At 39.5% G+C, this 20,603-nt stretch overlaps 1 protein-coding gene across 2 annotated transcripts in view; it reads left to right on the top strand.

The window, feature by feature from the left end:
• The window catches only part of adam12b (ADAM metallopeptidase domain 12b), a 92,723-nt gene that overhangs the window by 56,207 nt on the left and 15,913 nt on the right, over positions 1–20,603 (top strand). For both annotated transcript variants that reach the window (XM_074676027.1, XM_074676026.1), the window contains exons 11-16: positions 271–419; positions 13,398–13,575; positions 17,323–17,412; positions 18,929–19,124; positions 19,227–19,335; positions 19,808–20,006. In XM_074676027.1, coding sequence (XP_074532128.1) covers positions 271–419; positions 13,398–13,575; positions 17,323–17,412; positions 18,929–19,124; positions 19,227–19,335; positions 19,808–20,006 — 921 coding nt within the window. The remainder of the gene's footprint in view (positions 1–270; positions 420–13,397; positions 13,576–17,322; positions 17,413–18,928; positions 19,125–19,226; positions 19,336–19,807; positions 20,007–20,603) is intronic.

Here is a 20,603-nt window from a genome sequence, read left to right as displayed (position 1 = left end):
GAGGAGAATGAGTAATAGTGGAGGGATGAGGGGAAAGATTGGACAGTTACTGAACAGTTTGGGGAATCTGCTGTTAAAAAATAATTGTCTGTGTACTAAGCTTCCTCTTTGCACTCTTTTTGTGGGAGTATTTTATGAGTAAGGTGACATTTTACTTTTTATCTTACTGCTTCTTTTGTAGCTGATCAAACTTCATGCAAGGTCAAAAACACAAAAGTACACTTACAGAAGTGTTCTCAATAAACTGAAAAGTTCGTTTTTTCCTGTCAGGATCACTCTGAGAACCCACTGGGTGCAGCCGTGACTCTGGCACATGAGCTTGGACATAACTTTGGCATGAACCACGACACCCCGGAGCGCGGCTGTGGCTGCAGGATGACCGTCGATCGTGGAGGCTGCATCATGACCCCCTCTACAGGGTAAGATTTTGGAGATAAGTTGAAACTATGTTGGTTTCAAAACTTTTGACATTAATTTTGATGCTGCATTGGTTAGCTATAATTATAGAGTAGAGTAGAGTAGAGTAGAGTAGAACTTTGTCATTGTAACAAGTACAACAAAATTGAAGTCACAGCAGCAATCAAGAAAACAAAAGTAAGAAAGTGTATAGAAAGTGCAAAAAGGTCCATAAGAAAATAGATGCTGACAGCTTGTCCATCATTCTCCAGTTCAGCTAGCCTCCACCTCCACAGGGTCCAGGACTGAGCTTCTTCAGCAGTCTGTTCAGTCTCTGTCACCTGAATCCTGTCTGCTCACAGCAGGTGAAGCTCTTCCAACATGGCGTTGGTGTCTGATGTTAGCTCCTTTAGCCATGTCTGTGAATAGCATGATGCTACTCTGCCCTCTGGTATTCCCTCTGTTGCTGGGTTAGCATGGCTAGCTTGTCCATCTTATTGGAGATAGATCTTACGTTCCCAATAACGATGGATGGAAGGACAGGTCTATGTCGTCTCTTCTTAGCCCACACCTGAGAACCAGCACGTCGTCCTCACCTCCTTCTCCTCACCTTGTGGGAAGACATCAGGCCTTACACCAGTTAGCATTGACATGCTACAGGCTGCTAACAGCTAATTTCACATGTAAACAATGCAGTTATGGTTACATGTAGGATCTCCAGACAAACACAGGAGAAAAAGTAGTAAAAATATTGCTGAAACCACAAAAAGTTTGGTGTCCATGACCAACAAATGAGCCACACAAAGTAATAATCCACTCCAAATACAAAGATTACGAAAAAGAGACGAAAAAATTACAAAGAAACAGACAAAGAAGAGAGAGCTGCTACAAAAGGCAGCCATGGCCAACAGGGCGGCACCTAGTAGCAATTATTTTTTAATTCAAAAATCACACCTAGTATATGGTCTTGTTTCAGAAATTTGCTGCATTGCTTTGAACTCACCTCACTTGGTGTGCACCTGAGCTGTCAAAAAGGTTGGGTGAGCTTAACGAGTTTTGCAGTTGGAATAGTTTCTGCATCATGTGTTGTCCATGGTAGAGAGCTCAAACACTCACACTTTGGCCAGAGACTAAAGCAGCCACTCTCGTATTCTACTCATGTAGTCTGAGTCGCGGAGATAACACTGCCACTGCAAATGATGGACTCTGTGACTGTTAACAAACAGCAAGCAGATAAAGCCAACACATAGCGCAGTACCAGATTCCTCCGTTGGTCTGCTGCCAGTCTGGTTTGTCTGATGGTGGATCCCACAAGCCACAGATGAATGTGGCCTGGATGCATTTCACAGCAGAGACAGAGACCAAAGACATTTGTCACACATTGTTACTATTTCAAAGTACAAATAAACGAAGAATCCGCTCACACAGATCCACCCACCCAACCAGCACACATACACACAAAGACTTCAAGCCAAATAGGAATTTGTCCAATTTTAAGAACACAAACACAAAGTTTGCCAGATGTTATAACATTTTCTAGTTGAGCCGTTCATGTTTTGGGTGTGTTATTACATCCTCTTGTTTGTGTTTATGACAGGGTGGTGCAGTCTTTTTCCACTTGAAGAGAAACAGTTACCAAGCAAAACGCAGTAAGGGCCACAACTGTGAATAAGTTAGAGGGAAGTTTGACTGTCAGAGGCACTGGGATCAAAAAACTGTGTTCATAAGTCTTTCTGCAGACAAGACGAAAGCATATGGCTGTGGGTTCCTGGGTCACGCCCACATCTTAAATTATTTTCATCTCCTGACAGTGAAACAGAGAATTTCATGTGACACATTTTAAACTGCTGTACTTTTTGTTTGATGCACATGTATGTGGTATTAGTTTTGAGTGATAAATGACATCACCAATACTTTTCTAACATGTGGAAGACGCTGCTCTTTGCATTTCTCTTGACTATGGAAGCTTGGATAAAAGACATTGTTACAAAAGTGAGAAAGCTGTCATTTCAGGAAACAAACAGGCAAGATTTGCTGGATTGAAAGGAAAAAGAAAATTTAAAAGAAAATGCTAGACAAAAATACAGTTATTTACAGCTTTGTAATCTATTTAGAATTACTACAAAACTGAGGCTTTGAGAATAGAGCAAAAAACCTTTGATTTGCAAAAAGTCTCCATGGAGGCTAGATTTTACTGCCTCTTTTTGTCCCTGTTTTTTTGTTAAACACTGATATTAAAGCAGATAAAGGCTTCAATTATACTCAACAGACCAGCAGAGACTCAGATGAAGAAAATCACTGGTGGCTCATGAGCGAGTGTTCGCTCTCAAAAATGCCACAAACTCTGCTAGAAAACACATAAATAAAATAACGTGTACCAGAATTGTCCCAGAAAAACTTGAATGACCTTTTACTGTACAAATAGCAAAGAAGAGGAAGCAAGGGCTGTTAAAAACTGTGCTTGTTTGTGCAGCCGCTTGCAACAGTGAGCTCAGCCTGTTGTTCTCGTACTACAACATTTATTTCAGAGGGAGAAAGTTTAACCCACACTCACTGAGCAACACGGGATTGATGCTGTGTAGTTTTTAAATATGCACACAGTGTACTGACACGAGCGCTTTGCTTTGGCTCGTCAGCCGCCAAAGATATACGCTGACGTCATGCAGAGAGTTTAGAAACATGACTGTTGGAATGACTCACTGTGTTATTGAATTTTCTAATAGGTTAATGAGGCTCAGTCATTTTTTTAGCCTTCTCTGCTACATAATTATGAGATAAGGCGCATTAATAGTTGAGGGAGGAGATCAGTGACCTTTCATCCTGAAATTGCTCTTGTGTTTGCTGAGTGAAGCGTGCCGAATCAGTCCATAAACAGAAAAACTGTTAACATTTCACAATCTGATGTTGATGCACAGACTCCAAGTATAAATGTTTTATCATTTGATTATTCCTCCTCTAATTGTATAATATGACATTGTTCAGAGCAGTTTTAATCATTGTGCTTATTGAGAACCAACACAACACGTAATGGTGTTCATTTGTTTTTATAATGTTGTTTTCATTGATACCATGTCAGGAAGTCCAGTGTTTATGCCTTAATGTGACACAGTAACAGCACATTACCCAGCTCAGTTATCCAGACAGATCCAACTTCAGATCATGTTTGATTCATATAGGGTTAAATCATAGAAAAAAAATGAAATTAAAAAAAGGTACCCCCGTCTTTATTAGCTTAATACATGAGCTGTATATAAAGAAACATGGCTGGTCAGTCATAAAAAGTGAGGCCAAAATACACACATTGACAAGAACTGAATGTTTGAGATAGAGTGTGCGGATAGAGTAATTATTTATTCAGACAGGAATTTGTTTTTTTTGTACCAGGCTGTAAACATAATCATTTCTGCTTTGCAAATCATCTTTGTTATTTTCTTGGCTCAGTGTGTATGTGGTTTTTGGTACTTCTGGAGCCACCCTCCAGCAGACACTGGATAAACTGCTGTTTTCAGCTCTTCTGCATTGCTTCATATTTTTAGACTGTAGATTCCTGCTTGATTCACACACTATACTACAACCAGTCAATCAGGAGAGTTGTAATATTTTGTCCTAACTTCAAAAGAGCTGTCAAGTTCTCTATTATTTTATACGCTCAGTGGTTTAAAACCAGAAAAGTTTTTTTTTTCTGAAACAATATGGAACATGAAGTTTCTTATAGTTTGTTTTTTGGGTCAACTTGAAATTCATTTTAAAAAAAATTTTCAGGTAGAAGACAAATGTTTAGCAAAATGATAGAATAGAAAGACCCATGTTAGCAACTAGCCAGTACCATGGTATCACTCTTAAAATCCACTGATACAGATCTTCCCTTCAGGTAGGACATTTAGGTGGTGGAGACAAAACACAGAGCCTAAAGGAAGATGATATAACACCTGATAAAACTTATGTTGTAAGTGTGCTAGCTGTGCTGACATTTTGTGATCATTAATGTGGTAGCACTTTGCTTGTCTGGTTTCAATGTATGCTTTGACAAAGACACTGGTAGAGAAGACCCAGACACACGATGACTCAAACAAAAAGACTGTTTCCTACAAGAGTAATCAGGCAAGAGGTATTACAAAAGCAAAGTCACAGCTAACGTGGTGGAAATAAACACGCAAAAACAAAAAAGTTGCAGCTAAGCTGACAAAAAACTGGATAACTAACTGAGGACTAAGACAGTACTGATGTGAAAAGGTATCTCAACATAACTGTATGACATTACATATCTCAATTATCATTGCTTTCAACTCATAATCCTTCTTTTATAGACTTCCTTTATTTTTTGGTGTAAAAGTGATGCTTTAGGCTCAGTTTTAAGCGCTTTGTCAAAATTTGATTTGTTTTTCTGTCTGCTTTTCTGTCTGTTTTTCATAGTCTGCAGTTTGTAATAGGGAACATTTTGTCAGAGTTCTGTTAGCTTAAACATGGAAAATACTGACTCACCTCAGTTCAAGCTTGACTTATTTTCTGCCAAATTGAATTCCCAGAACTATCAGCTTAAATTCACAGTTTTCTGTTGACAAAACCAATAATTTCACATAACAATCCAGAACTCATTTCCTTCACCACAGGTCTGGTTTCCTCTTTTTTTTCCATACAATGACAGCCTACTTGAATGTTAAACACATTGTTGCAGAGCAGTGAAGCTTGTTTGACTGTGTTTGGGATTCTCTCAGCTTAGACTTGCTAATGGAGGAGAGGACAGCCTGCATCTAAATGACGTGATTATCAGTGACGCTGCCAGCTGTAATCAGGGCCAGGGCGCACGGAGAGAGATCTGCAGAGAGGTGCTTTATGCCTGGATAGACAGGCAGAGCAAGGAAGCAGTGCTTTTATTTGTCTTTAATCTCCCTCAGTGGTGGAGCAGAAAGAGAAACAAAATGAGAGACAGAAGTGAGAGTGAGAGATGAGCAAGAGGAAGATGACAATGAAGGAATAATTTGGCTTCACATGGACGTCTATGACAAGCATGTGAGCCCTGAAGAGAGATTTGTGTCATAACAATGAGCGGAAATCTGAGGGACAGAGAAGAAGAACAGAGGTTTGCGTGAACATTTTGAAGTGGGGATTTCTTTTAGAAGTTGAGCTAACGCTTGCATCATATAGACGTGGGGAGAAAGCTCACTGAAAATACTTTCAAAGTGCTTTCCTGTGTCTGTATGTGAGACTGGGCTGACAGATGAAGCCCAGCAGGTAGCTATGGCTTGACTTTAAGGCCAAGAGGTCACCGCAACTAGAAGTAGCATGTGAATCTAGTTATTTTCTTGTCAAAATGACAGAGTGTAAGTAAGGTGAGAGGTGCAAAAAGTGTCATTATGTGAAGAAGTTTTGCTGAGGAGAGGATGGTGAAGTCTTGTTAGGTCCCTGCTGGGTAAATGTTTGCAGATAATTTTGCTTGGGTTTTGCTTTCCCTCCTGGTATTTAATTACCAAAGGCCTCTGCCAGTGTTGCAGACTAACATTTCCAAAAAGGTCAGATGTGTCTTTCCTGTTTAGCTTGGACTAAATGCATGTCAGTCAGCAGTGCAGCTCAGGGGCAGAGAAAGACAGCTCGATGTCAGTCAGAGAGCCCACATATGAAGGATCCTTTCATGGCCATCATGTGACCACTGCCTCTACTCTCTGCAGACTTATTTTATTTTCCATGCAGACTGGCGTTTCCTCCTTCTCTGACCCCACCGCCCCCGAATGCTGAGATGATCAAACTGACAGGAGTCGACTGCACTGGCTTCACATGTGGCTTTACATCTAGGAAAAGCTGTCCAATGTACGGGCTCAGATTAAAGCAACAAGATCAGTTTGTAAGGCACAAAGAAAAATCTGCATCTTTTGCCCCTCTTTCATTAAACAAGTCCTTTCTCCACAGTATTATACATATAGAAGGTTTGTGTGTGTTAAATTGAAATTTCACCGATTCATTTATTCTAATTAACTTTTCACGAGGAGTGGTGCTCAACTGGGTTAACAGCCTTAATTGTCTCTAGTGGCTCTGGAGGAGACTAATTTTGGATAACTTGCGTAACAGGGAGGTTTAGGGTTTGAGCGACTGAAAAGAGAAACTCAGTTAAGCCGCATTATGTAAAATAAGAATTTCACAATCCCTGCTGCTTTAACTCTGGCCAGTCAAACAAACATTTATTGATTCTATACAGTTATAGTCCATGTCTATAAGGTAAAGGATGAAGTGATTAACAGTGTGGTACCAAAGATTAACTAGAGCAGAGATTGAAATAATTGTTGTATTTGACAGTTGAAGGATGAGAAAGTTTTGCATGAAATAACACATGAACAAGATAAGATGAGCAAATAGATAAGTGGTTCTACTTTCTCCACAGGGGGCGCCCAGATTTACACAGTAGAAAGTTTCTTATTGGAGCTTTAAAGACTCAGGTTGTGTCTTATATCCATATACTTACATGAAGTACACCATGAACTCAGTAGAACAGTGCACACAATCTTACAAGACAATGTTGCTTCAAATCAAACCCTTCAGCTTTGCACTTACTGGAAATTATGGTTGCATGTCACAGCTTTTCACAGGTATTACCTCCACCAAGGAGGTTATGTTTTTGGGAGAGTTTGTCTGTTTGTTTGTTTGCCTGTGAAAAACATAACTTAAAAAGTAACGAGCTCTTCACGAAATTTTTGGGAAACATTTGAAATGGGATAAGGAAGGAGTTATTAAGTTTTCGAGGTGATCCCAATCACCGTCTGGATCCAGGGTTTTTATTAAAGAATTCTTTATCATTGTGAGATAGGGCCGTTTTCACCATATGTGTATATAACTCCACGATAAATGGTCAGATTGCTTTGCAAAAGAATACAAGAAAAGGTTACCATAATTTCGTCTGTAGCAGACAGCCTGCTGAAAGGGGGTATAACATTAAAGTAGGACTAAAGTGTTGTGTTATTCAGTAATTGCAACCATCAACTGTTCCCATCCCTTCCTCTATGTAGCCAGTATGGTGACCATTGAAACTTCAAACTTAAACTTGGGAAATTTTTACTTTGCAGGCAGGCAAAAAAAAAAAACTACAAAACATAGAAAACACAATTAATCACATCCAGACACCACGCTGAAATGGACAAGTACACATTGAGTCTGAGAAGTGTCCAGCGATTTAGTATGTTATTGTCAGTGTGAATGCACTTAGAATAGTAAGTGCGTTTTGGGAGACAACCATAGTTTTTTGTTTTTGTATTGAAAATGGTTTATGTGAGTTAATTGTTAATAATAACTGTACAACACACAATTGATCAGTGCAATGCAGTCTGTAGAACATGTAAGTGTTGCGTTTGTGACTAGCGCAGAACTGAATGAACTTTTTGTTAGCAGACTAAAGCAGTGCAAAAATTACACCAACTTTAATGCTTGGATAAGCCATTCTTAAAACCAACTGGATCACACCCCACATTAAAAAATAGTATTACTTTGATTCATACAATACTGAATTCTTTGAAAGTTTAGTTGAGATCTAGGTGACTCCTCTCAACCCTGAACAGATGGTTTGTTCCCATAGAGAAAAAAGGAGCAGGAGAGCTTATTTTGAGTGTTCTTTCTCATTTTATTTTGTTTCATTGATGTTTTTCACAGATTTCTTAGAAGTGACCCAATGTGAAGACATTCATCTTGTAAGTAGTGGACAAACAGGAAGTATGGTTTCATGATCTTAAAGCTAATGTGGGAAAGTTTCATTCAAGTGAATTTCGATCTGTAGACAAAGATGTACATCGCACAGTTTAGCTTGATTTGTCGTTCTCCCTTAAACATATTAAGGCAGTTTTTTTTTCTGACAGAAAAATCTTACCTTACTTTCTTTGAACAGCTCATTGTGTCAATCATCGTCTCACAGGGGTTAAAAAAAAAGTTACAATTTAAAAAATTTCAAATGTGGTGCTGATAGCTTTACTATTTTGGATCCTAGAAAAGGTCAGTACTTTATATTCACTCTGTTTCACAACCGGTTTAAAGCTCCTCACAGGGTACTGGCGACTTAAATGACACATTTGTCCTTCAAACATTACAGACAGCCACAAGGGTGCTCACTAATTACATTTTAGATAACTCTCATGCAAAGCCAAGTTAGTTCCACCCCGAGAAACTACACCTGGAGAGTATGCAAAGCTCTTCGCTTACATTATCCAGGGAAAGCTACACCCTCTGCTCGGCTAATTTCCTGGACACCAGAGCAGCTGTGTGGTCTCAGCTGTGATAATACACACCTTCAGTGTGGGCCTGCTGCAGAGGGAGTCCATACATGTGAGCTGTTTGAACAATATTTAAAGCAGTTTATCCAAAACGGTGGCTTCTGGTCCTGGTGTGGTAAACATTGGTGTTGCTTGGAAAAAACTGGATTTGTTTTGAGGATGGGATAAACACTCAAAAACATATTAAAATCCAGAAACATTGATTTTCTAAATCAGCCTTAAATCTGAGGGATAGGTTTCTGAAATGAAGTTGCAATTTCCTGCCAGCATAGTTTTGATTAAGTCACTTGTTTTTTTTCTGTGTTTTTGTTTAAGCAGAGGTCTTTTTAATTTGCTTCATTCAGTTACTTAGATCTGATAAAGTCCCTACCACACTGGCCTTAGCATTTTACATGTGGTCATAAATATGTCATGATAAAGGGGGTAACTTAAAATCTGAGACCACATTGGCTTTAAATGTTTTTGATTTTCTTACAGTGTAATATAGTTTACCTTGAAGTTAAGGTCTGGTCGCAATGCTCTTTTCTTCTTAATGTTGTCCAGACCTCCACAGTCAGCGTTCGCATCACATACCAAATAAACACTAATTCAATCATGTCTTTCCTGTTTATATAAATTAAATTCCATAACAGACATTCAACCAATGACACAGCAAATTACATTCTCCCTGCCCTTGATTTCTTCCAGGCAGTGGACTCTTTTGTGTACCTTGTCGTTGTTGTTATTGCTCCATCAGGCAGCAGGTGACGGAGGAGTCAAATATTCCTGCAGCATCCCTGGACTCACACCTTGTCTGACACTGCATCTGTTACCGAAATGAAGTGGACACCTGTTACCTGGAGGGGATGTCTGCTGCAAATTAGAGGCTACAGCTCAATTATCAAAGCCCTCATTTGTTCATACACAACCATCAGCCTCTCTGGACAGCAGTCAGAGATAAATTATATCAAATGATTCCTTGCTTCCTGTTATGGCCTATTGCTGCGCCCTCTGCTTAAAATAGTCAAGCGTATAAATGATAAAGCACGTCTTAATCGCTCACTTGTGGAGAGCTGCATTTAATTGGCTTTAAAGGTCATTTCATTTATGAAAAATCCAACAGTTATATTGCAACACTTTGTGTTTTATCGTCGGTCACTCATCTTTGGTGGACTTTTATGGGTATACATCATTTTTATTTAACACCATAAAACCAGTGACTTGTTCAATATATGTTCATGTACTCACCTCAGTCTATGAAGTATGTTTTTGGCTTCTTCTCACGTCTTTTAGGGAGAATCAGTCTGCAAAAGATGCTTTCTGTACAGACTTCTAGTCTCTGTTTTTAATTTAATTCCCTGTTTTTGGCAGGGAGTTTTATTCCCCATGTTGTGCCTGAACACGCTTAAACAAAGCACAGCATGCTACATGAGTGTTTCCGTTGATTCTTACATATGATTGAAGTCGACCCAAACAAATCAGATTTTCCTCAGTAATGAAATCTCCAACCAACAGACATCTGAACTTTAACCTGTGATGAATCTATATGGAAAACATCATCTGTTTACTCCAAATGCATGCCTGTGTTCTGTTATCTGTGGCAGTCCATGCTGTTTACCCAGCACATGTTCTTCTCCACACTAATTTGATCAACATACACAGAGCGGTAAAGGTCTGGCTCTTTATAAAGCGCTGGTAAAAAGACCCTAACAAGTGGACTGTGAGTGCAGACAAGGGCAAACAGAAACAGGTACATTTGCTTTTGGGCAGCAGGGGATGAAAGCAGTCAACACTCAAAGGTGAATTGAATGAAGTGGACACAGCAGTTTCACCCCAGGGTGGCTGTTAGAAGGGGATGTTTTTGTGTTGTTGGGAAATCTGTGTTCTCTGATTTCTGCTTTACTTTCCCATTGAATGCCTCCACCGGTGTGTCCCCCTCAGAGCAGTGAAATATCCATGCAGTTTCAAGCGGCCAAATCCCCCTTAGGCAAAACACCACCCCAAACACACACATTAAACACACACATTAAACACAAACACTCACACACAAACCTCTATCCATTGCCAGACTTCACAGATATATTCTGTGTACTGCTGAATTTCCACAAATGTGCTCTTTCAAGCAGCAAGCTTCACAGGCAGTCTCCACGCCCTGCTGCGTTTGAAGACCCCAGTCAGTCTATCGCCGCATAAGTACGTGTGTGACATGTTTCTGTCTGAAGTCAAGCTTTTCAAGCATCTAGTGCCAGCTACCTCTCTCTGCGCCATGTCTGCCAATCCTGTCTGCTGGTCACTTCTCCCCCCCGTCACCCCACATCCTCTCCACATCCACGTCCTTTCTTTGAAGCTGGACTACGAATCCCTCTATGGCGGTGTGAGCTGTGAGAGCCTCACTCTCCAGCCCAAAGCCTGCTTTTCTGTGTAAATCCAGGTTGCTCTTGTTTGTTTGCTGGGATGAAGTATGTGGAGGTTTAGTTGTGCTACTATCAAACACTGTGTGGCCTTTGGTGTGTTAATGTGCAAAGATTAACATACGAAGCTGGTTTCAGAGAGGAACGATTGTACATTATAAATCATAATGATTTGTAATTAGTTCATTTTTAATGGAGATCGATAGAAGCTGCATGCATCAATTTACAGAACCTTCCTACATCTTAGAGCATGTGACCTCCTGGGGCGAAAATTATCAAAGCTAACACGGATCTGTAGTCATGAAATGGAGTGATGTACATTAAATACAACACTGCATTAAAGTGTGGGTAATAATTTCTTAAGGCCTTTCCATAAGGTGGCGCTATGACTGTATTTAAAGGGGCTGTGAGGAGTTTGAAAGTGATCTTTAAAAGGCTCTCTTGTAGATCATAATCCACAGTTTAAAATAAGATTATCAGTGCTAATATTGCTGGTTACATATTGTTTTTAACTGCTAGTTCTTAGCTTCCAGTTTGGGTTGACCAGGACCGGATTGATTTACGGCACATCCATATTTCTATGACTACACCAACTTTAGTACTTTAGTAGAGAGAAGAGATAAAACACAGATCTGTGTTTTTTCTCTGCTGAAAACGACTTCTGTGTTTAATTTTGTAGTGATGGTGGACACAAGAGCCTAACTGTCAGACAGAAAAAGGACAGAAGAGCAGGAGAAAGCTAAATGGAGAGTGATACAGCCTGAACCAAAGGCTAATTAGCCTTTAGCTCGGGCTGTTTGACTCTATAACATAGGGGTTAAACTGTTTGTGATAATGTTCATTCCAACCCAAACGCAGCAGTTATTATATATTGTATTATATATTATATTATATATTATATTATATATATTATATTGTTATAGTTCTGCAGTGGTCTGTTCAAACTTGAGAGTCAATCAATAAAATGAAGAGTGAGGTTATGTTAGCTCTGCTTGGTAGATGACTGGTAGGACACAGCTAACCAGGATTTACTAACGATACACATTATGGACATGTTCAAGTGCACTGGACTGTCAGCTGCATTAAATATAGACGGTTACTAAACTACTTACAAACTGACAGTGTTTACTTGTTGTCACATTAGCCTACAGATACGTCAGAGCACGGGGCGCTAACATATAGCCGGCTTGATGTCACATTTCAAACCGTAGCACTATGTAACTGTACTGATAAATACCTTACCTCAGCGCGTTGTATCCAGTAAAAAGTTGTGTTGATCACTGAATTTTTTTTACAATCCTATCTCCAATAAATTCCAAAACAAACACATGCCTCACTAAAAGTAATTTATAACAGTGTGTGGAGACTCTGGGCCTCAAGGTGGCAAGGGAGTGCAATCAAAACAGATCCTCCTCCTTGCATCTTTAAATATTGTACAGCTGTGTGTGTTATTTCATTTTATTTCATTTTATTTTATTTTATTTTATTTTTGTAGAGGATAGGGCAGGGAAGAAGAAAGGAGAAAAGGAGATTTACATTTGGGAAAGGGGCTCTAGGCTTGGAGCAAACCCAGGCTGCCCGCCTTTTAGATCATATTTTGGCCTGTCCCACCCTTACCTTCCCCTGAAGCCTCTTTTGTTATTCTTTTGTACAGTTTTTGATCAGAAATTTGTAATCCTTAGTTTCATTTTCCCATTATCAGATATTTCTTCCTTTCACCCTTAATCAACCATCATTTCTTCTGGTTCTCCTGTTCTTTAACTTTTTAACAATCACTTTTAAAGTAGCACCACTGCCTGAGTCTGTGCAGCTGTTTCTTGCATATCACACGGTTTCATCTTTTAAGTCACATTTACTCAGCTGAATACAAAATCCAATTTCCAAATAAATTATCTTTGTAAATGACACCAATGAGTGAAATTGGCAATTAAGTTGCTATTTACACATGTGATCACAACCAATCAACCACAGCCAACATAGCCAGTCATATGCTTGGGTTATCATTGTCCAGGCAGGATAGAAACTACATCAGCCAGAGAAACAATTTGATGGATATTTGATGGTCCGCTTATGTATCGACAAGGATTGAAAATCTGTCGAGCTGGAGCTCATACAGTGTCAGTGGACCATTAAATTTGTGTGAAAGGGTCTCTTCAATGAGCAGATTGAACAGTGAATTCTCTTTCTGTGTCCTGGCTCAGCTGAACGGCTGAATTTCCTCCAGATCATTGTGGTCTCTGAACAATGAAGGCTCACATGAAGGAGGATTTTTTTTCTGGGTCTTGGCCAAATTTGTAGAATTTCTAATATCAAGTCTCTTTATTCCTCCACTTCAGTAATTTGTGTTCTTCCCTTCCCCTCTTAGGTATCCATTCCCAACAGTGTTCAGTACATGCAGTAAGAAGGACCTGGCTGCCAGCCTGGAGAAAGGTGTGGGCATGTGCTTGTACAACATGCCAGAGGTCAAGGTGCTTTACGGTGGCCAAAAGTGTGGAAATGGCTACGTGGAAGAGGGAGAGGAGTGTGACTGTGGGGAGCCAGAGGTAAGATTCACTGCAAGGTGTTTTAATGGAGGAAAAAGGGCTGTGGTGTTCACATGCAGCTTTTTATAACTTTAAGAATGTGAAACAGTGCAAAGACAAACGCGTTTTCTCAAAGACAAAAGTTTTCAGAAAATCAAAACACTATTCAGCAAAAAAAAATTTACATTTTAATGTTCCCACTGTCCATGAAATGTCCAAAAACATGCGTTATCTTTCCCAAGAGCCCCTTGAAAATCAATGTGTTGATACTTAAAAGTAAAGAATCACCAGGTTTAAACATTCAGGTGAGAAAAGGACATTGCTTGTACCCTTGTAACCCCAAAGCCCATTTTGCAAAACAAAAGAAAAGGATGGTAACTGTCCTGCAAGTAATAATCCAGAACCACAGAAAGCCTCCACGGGTCATTAGATGCCCCCCCCTACAAATCACAACAATCTTCAAGTTTAACTTTCCCCTGACATTGATGTTGTTATTTGGGCTTTAAAGTGCTGAAAGCTGCTGTGCCAAAAGAAAAAAAAAACCTAAAAGCTCAACAACCTGCCAGAGGCCTCCCATGTAAGAGTTGTATTTACATCACACCTCCTGTCCCACATGTGCTGAACAGGGCTCTGACAGGCTGCCACAGTGATGTCATATCCCCGTAGAAAGCCCATTAATCAAAGCACTGTCCAACTGTGACAAAGGAAACAAACAAAAGTCTAATCCATCTGAGGCTCAAATAAGCTTTTTTTGGCTTTGCCACCCAAACAACAGGATACATGTATCCCACCCAAATCACACACAGGCACACTTGGACACACTCAGCAAGGCTCTCTGGGAGGTAAAGTGAGTATAACATATGGAACACATGCATGAGCTGGTTTGTAGACAGGGCAGCAGAGAGAAGCACCCACAGGGACTGATAATGAGTTTCCCCATGAAATAAAAAAAGATACGCCTTTTCACTTCTTTTTATAATTGATTGATTTTGAACCGAGATCTGAAACCCATAAACGTTCAGTTATTAATCATTTACAATGCATACCGTCAGGAAACTTTCTTTTAACATAAGTATACCACAAATTAAAAAATACCCTAAGAAAAATCATCGTCAGCACAGGAAAATAAATTTTTGCCTTTGACATGAACTTTCATAAACTTTTCCAGTTAGTAAAAGAAAACATCAGAAATTATTATTGTTGTAGCTACAACTCATCTTTCAAAAGGAGCTGCTGAAGATAATAATTGTATTAAAATTAGATAGACTTGTTAGCTTATCTGACACACATTCATGTTTTTCCATTTCAGTACATAATTATTCGATTAGAATCTTTCTATATCCTCGTCGTAAATAATTAAGTATATCTTCTCTTTGCAGGTAACCTAACTTATAAAAACGGAGAACTCACTGAATCAGAGTGGTAATTACTTTGAGATGGAGCCCACTTACATTCATGAGCTGCCCCTACAACCTGAACATGAGATCACAGAAGCAGATATGAAATGTTAAGTGTGTATCTGATTGATTGAGAGACAACTTTGGCCAACTGAATTTACAACTTTTTATTACCTCAGAAAACCCAAGGTCCTGATGCAGAGCTATTAAACCTTTATGACCTTCCATACTAAGTCTGCCAGAGAATATCTTTACATTTCTACATGCTGCAGTGTCACTGTTTGCCTCACAGTTTTGCTATACATCAAGGTAACCCTTACATCCCCAAATTTAAAACATGTAAACACTTATGTCCAGACTAACTGAATAAACTGCTAAAAAAAAAAAAGCAATAAACAAAGAAAATACATTTTTTTCTAAATACAGAAATGTTATGGCTATATGCAAACAGGAGGATTAATATTAAATGCAGAAAGCGATGTGAACAGTCACAATCTGGATTGTAATGTTTTCTTTCTTTACCTTTTATGCTGGATTTTTTTGCAAACATTAGTTGAAGGAAACAGCACTCTGGGACATTTTGAAAATGCAGTATGAAAGTTTAACTCCCCAGATTTTATGTACAAAAAGAATGATTGACCTATCTTATCTGGTTTCAAATCTTCCACAAGTTGAAACTTAATATGCAAATGAGATCACTGGCTATCCACTCCCAAGGGTAAATCTAATCAAGTTTAGAAATATTAATGATAATTTCAAAAATTGAATTGAAATAATTCTGAAAGCAGAATAGGTGTTCCACAGAGTCTAAACGTTGTCAAATTACAATCAGAGACAGTTTGCAGTTGTCAAGTTTTTACCTGGTTTTGAAAAAGTTCCTTGAACTGGTTGTTTCTATAAGCTTCTTTCTCAGTATGAGTGGTAAAGTTAGGGTTTCCGAGGAGAATATTAATCAATTTACAGCACCTAGGCTGAAGGTCTCTGTGACGACACTGCGCCATCCAGCATTTTCTTAAAGAAAAGTATTTCATGCATTTATTTTGTTGTTCTGGTGGACACTTGAGCTGAACTGGCAAAAATAAAAAGACAGACGAGCAGAAGAAAGCTAAAGAGGAGAGTGACAGAGCACAGGCTAAACACAGGTTGAGCTGTTTGATAAGCCCCAAACTGCCACAATCAAAAAGTTCATCTCATGAGCTTAAAGTAAACCACAGCTTATATATTTTGGACTGCTAGTCAACAAATCTAAGTTTTCTGTAAACCAGGGACTAGGTCCTCAATGGGACTTGCTACTGTAGTCCATCTATATGACCTCCATCAACTTATTTCAGGAAAAGTTTTTGAGGCTTTTTTTCTGTATAAACCTGACTGACTCAGCAAACAGTTTGAGGATAATATGGCCATGTACCCAGTCATTAGGAGACAGCAGTAGGTAGCATTTAAGTGGAGTCATTGCATTTGACCACCAACAAACCAGATACATTTCTGTTGGTTTGTCCTTCCATAACCTTCGTGATGCCACCACTAATGGTTTGTTTGTTGTATCAGCCAGCCCACTAAGTCCGAGAGTTTAAAGCAACCTTTTCTCTCCTCTCTAAACAATATGTCAGGGCCAAGAGGTAAACAGTTAGTCTCATAAAACCACACATTGGCTAAAAATTAGACATCCAAGAGTCGGGCTGCCTTCAGTTCCCAGCCTTTAGCACAACTCGTCTTACCTCGAAGCCCCACGAGTGAAGCCGCCACGTAGATAGAAGATAAATGCTGGTGGGAGTTGTTCTGTGCTCAAAAGTGCGATGCCAGACTCTAGTTGGAAAACAACGCTGATGTGTTTTGGCATCAAATGAAAGATAAATATCATAACTCCTCCCTGAAGTCCTTTAAAACCCTTCTCTCCCTTTGTCTTCTCGGTATGTATCCTCTTTCTTCTTCTCTGCCAGCAGACAGCTGATCTTGTCATTGTGGTGAAGTGGCTGCAATCTTAAGCTCTTAGGAGCTTTCAAATCCCACTCCTGCTCTGGTCCACCATAATATAATAGTCATCTCTGTCACTCCACCTACATCATATCAAATCAGAGCTTAACATAAACTCTCTTAACTGCTACATCTGATTTCTATCTGTTGCCCCCTCTTTTCATAACACCACATGGGTCATCACATGAAACCCACTCCTCTTTACAGAGGTCCTGTGATAAGTCCTGAATGTGAAACATGTGAATGTTAATTCATCAGTATCCAGGTCAGGAAGTCTCCATAACAGGAGGTGCACTTCTTTGACCTAAATGATCTGACAGCAACCAGCTGACAGAGGGAACTCCAGAGCAATGGTGATGTTTTAACCCTTTTGTACCATTTTCATTTTTTTCTCTAGGAATGTTTGAACCCATGCTGCAATGCCACCACATGCACGCTGAAAGGTGACGCAGTGTGTGCCCACGGACAGTGCTGTGAAGACTGCCAGGTACCACTTTCTATGCAGGCCTACTTCTCTTTTATGTTCTTTGATTTTGCACATCCTTTCCTCAGTTTCTATTACCCCCTTTCACTCTGAAAGCTGGAAAAGTTCTGAAATTATTTTTTTTGTTCGTCTGATCATTACTCAAAGCTTTACTCAGCAGAGATCCACATTTTTCATTTCCAGTGAAGTGAACGATGAAAAACTTTCTGAAACTGTCAGTTTTCTCTGGCTGGTTATTAGGAGACTCATAATAGATCAGTCTGGTATATAATTTAACATCTGAGGTCAGTTCATTCAGACTTTGTAGATTTCACCTCAATAGGCAGGTTTCAATTGAGGGCAACTTCTCGAGTTGGAATACAAAACTTTCACCAAGTTATTAGTGGGTTTAACTTTAAGGTGGAAATCTCATTTGTTGGTATCTCAGATGTGTGTCGTCTCTTTGAAGAGAGGAATTATATAAAAGATGATTAAATATATGCACCCAACTTTTTACCTGTGTCTGAACAAGAATCAATTCAAGGCAAAGGATGAGTCATTTTCTCTGCAGCGTTAAGAAAAAGGGATATTTTTTCTCAAGGCGTGAGACACCATGACCCATCAGGGAGGTAAATGGACAAAGAGAAGTCTCAGCTTTGTCTGCTTTTAAATCACTAACTATGTGTCGGAATTAATTGGGTTTTAGCTTGTTGGGTTTATTTTCCAGTGGACTTTAATCTGTTTTAGTTTCTTTAATTGTGTATTTAACATTATCCTGAATGGATGCTTTACTGGTGACTGCACAATAAATTGACACCCACAGGAATAATAAACTCGACCTTGAACCCAGAATCTTTTGAGTCTCTTTGATACATTTTAAGTCTTTGTTGTTTTTGGAGATGGGTTTATGAAAAGAGGGGCCAATCATCCTTCACGCTCCAGGTGGTTATTTGTTTAGTCCTCGCCTGGAATATCAATGGAAGATGAAAAACATCTTTCACAAGGATCACTAGGATTGCAGAATCTTTCAAATTTTCAAATTTTCAAACTTTCATAAGTTAACAGAAATTTTCAGGGACTTTGGGGGAATATTAAGGAAATTTATATTAACTGCATTTACCTGGTCATATCTTTGTAGAAATGTTCAACATTTTGTTTTTTTAAAAGCAGACAGGCATGCAAACATGTCTGATGCAATATCTTTAAACCAAGTTGATAAATAGAAAGAAAACCCCCAAATTTCTGAAAAAAAATTCCAGTAAATTTTTTAGAAATTTTATTTAAGTTGGCTGCAGCAAAACCCTGAACATTTTTAAAGTGTCTGAGCAGAAGTGTCTTATCACTTATTCATTGGGCTGTCTTGAAGAGTGCTCTTATTTTCTCCAACATACAAGGTGTTAAATCAAGCAATGCTGTTTTTGAAAGGTTTGGATCAAGATGTAAAAGAAAATCCAAAAAGCCCTGGACTTTAGATGGCATGAGCAGAGTTGCAGTTTTCCCCTCTGAAACATTTTCCTGACTGAACTTTTTGTTTTCTCAGCTGAAACCTGCTGGCACCCTGTGCCGAGAGTCCGGTAACTCCTGCGACCTGCCAGAGTTCTGCACCGGTGCCAACCCTCACTGCCCAGCCAATGTTTATCTGCATGATGGACACGCCTGCCACAATGTTGACGGGTACTGCTACAACGGTATCTGCCAGACGCACGAACAACAATGCATCACCCTGTGGGGACCTGGTAGATGAACTGCTTTTTTTGTCTAAGTGTCTTTTACAAGAGGATGCCACACTTCATTCTGAGATTTTGTTTCCTAAATTCTTTGTGTGTCTTTATGCGCAGGAGCCAAGCCGGCCCCTGGGATATGCTTCCAGCGAGTCAACTCAGCAGGGGATCCTTATGGGAACTGTGGGAAGGACTCCAAAGGCTCCTTTGCCAAATGTGATGCAAGGTAAGACTCTACAGCTGCAGTGTGACGATAGGAGTGCGCTAAAATCACTGTGCACAACACAGCTGATTAGCTTAAGAGGTGTCATTAACAATCAATATTACCTCTTAGAATCACGTTATCTTTAAACAAAAGTTTACCAGCATGAAAAATGTAATTTAAAAAAGATAGCCGTGAATTACATTAAGAGAAGTCTTCATGAATCATTTCATGCTATTCTTGTTAGCTAATTGTTCTGAAGATCTTCTCCCTTTGGGTGAATTCTGTAATCATGGTCTTTGTTAATTGATGTAATTGCTTTAATGGCTGCAGGACTGAAGCATTAGCTTCTCATCTTTCTCTTCTGGTACTTATCTTTGTCAGTGACTGACAGGCTTTTTTAATTAAGTGCTTCACTATGTGTGTCCTGATGTTTGTGTGCATGTGTGATTGTTTCTATGTGTGTGTGTGTGTGTGTGTGTGTGTGTGTGTGTAGAGATGCAAAGTGTGGTAAAATTCAGTGTCAGGGAGGCGCAAACCGGCCAGTGATAGGAACAAACGCTGTTTCCATTGAAACCAACATCCCGCTACAAGAAGGAGGGCGTATTCTCTGTCGAGGGACACATGTCTATCTGGGTGACGACATGCCCGACCCTGGGCTGGTTCTGGCTGGTACCAAATGTGGAGATGGCATGGTGAGTGATTAAGGTGTCATTTATTTACAAAGACATGGAGAGCTGGATTGCTTAAACTTCTTTTCCTCACACTCATACTTATGGGAAATTAAGAGTCTCTGATAAACCCAGCGGGCATGTCTACACGAGCACACGGAGACCATGCAAACACTAAACAGAGAAGCTCCTCACTAGCTAGGGATCAAACTACTGCTGCCAAAAAAGAAGATCCTCTCGGAGGTGTACTAAAGTAGAGCAATTATATGGAACAATAAAACTGTCTAGTATTAAACTGAGATGTATAATCTCTGTCATTCTCAGGTCATCTTGCCATTATTTGCTCCCCCATAATACAAATGGACCTGTTCCTTCAAACACGCTTTGAAGCAGCCATTAGCTTGTAGGTAATTATCACATAATCAAAGGATGCAGCTACATTATATGCCTGATACAGACCCTGAGGGGCTCATAACTCCATGAGTTTATGTAGCATTCTGTAAGAAACCAAGCTCAGAGTACTTAACTTCAGAGCCATAACAGAGACCAGTAAGTGACCCCCACGACAAAGAAGGGTGGATACGTTTCAGCTAAACTTAGTGGTTCATTTATACCCTGGGC

The sequence above is a fragment of the Halichoeres trimaculatus genome, unplaced genomic scaffold (assembly GCF_033239565.1).
Source record: "Halichoeres trimaculatus isolate MK-OKI-2021-1 unplaced genomic scaffold, fHalTri1.1 fHalTri1_scaffold_8, whole genome shotgun sequence".
Taxonomy (NCBI): domain Eukaryota; kingdom Metazoa; phylum Chordata; class Actinopteri; order Labriformes; family Labridae; genus Halichoeres; species Halichoeres trimaculatus.
Note: the sequence above shows the minus strand (reverse complement) of the source record. Positions and strands in the feature narration are given on the sequence as shown.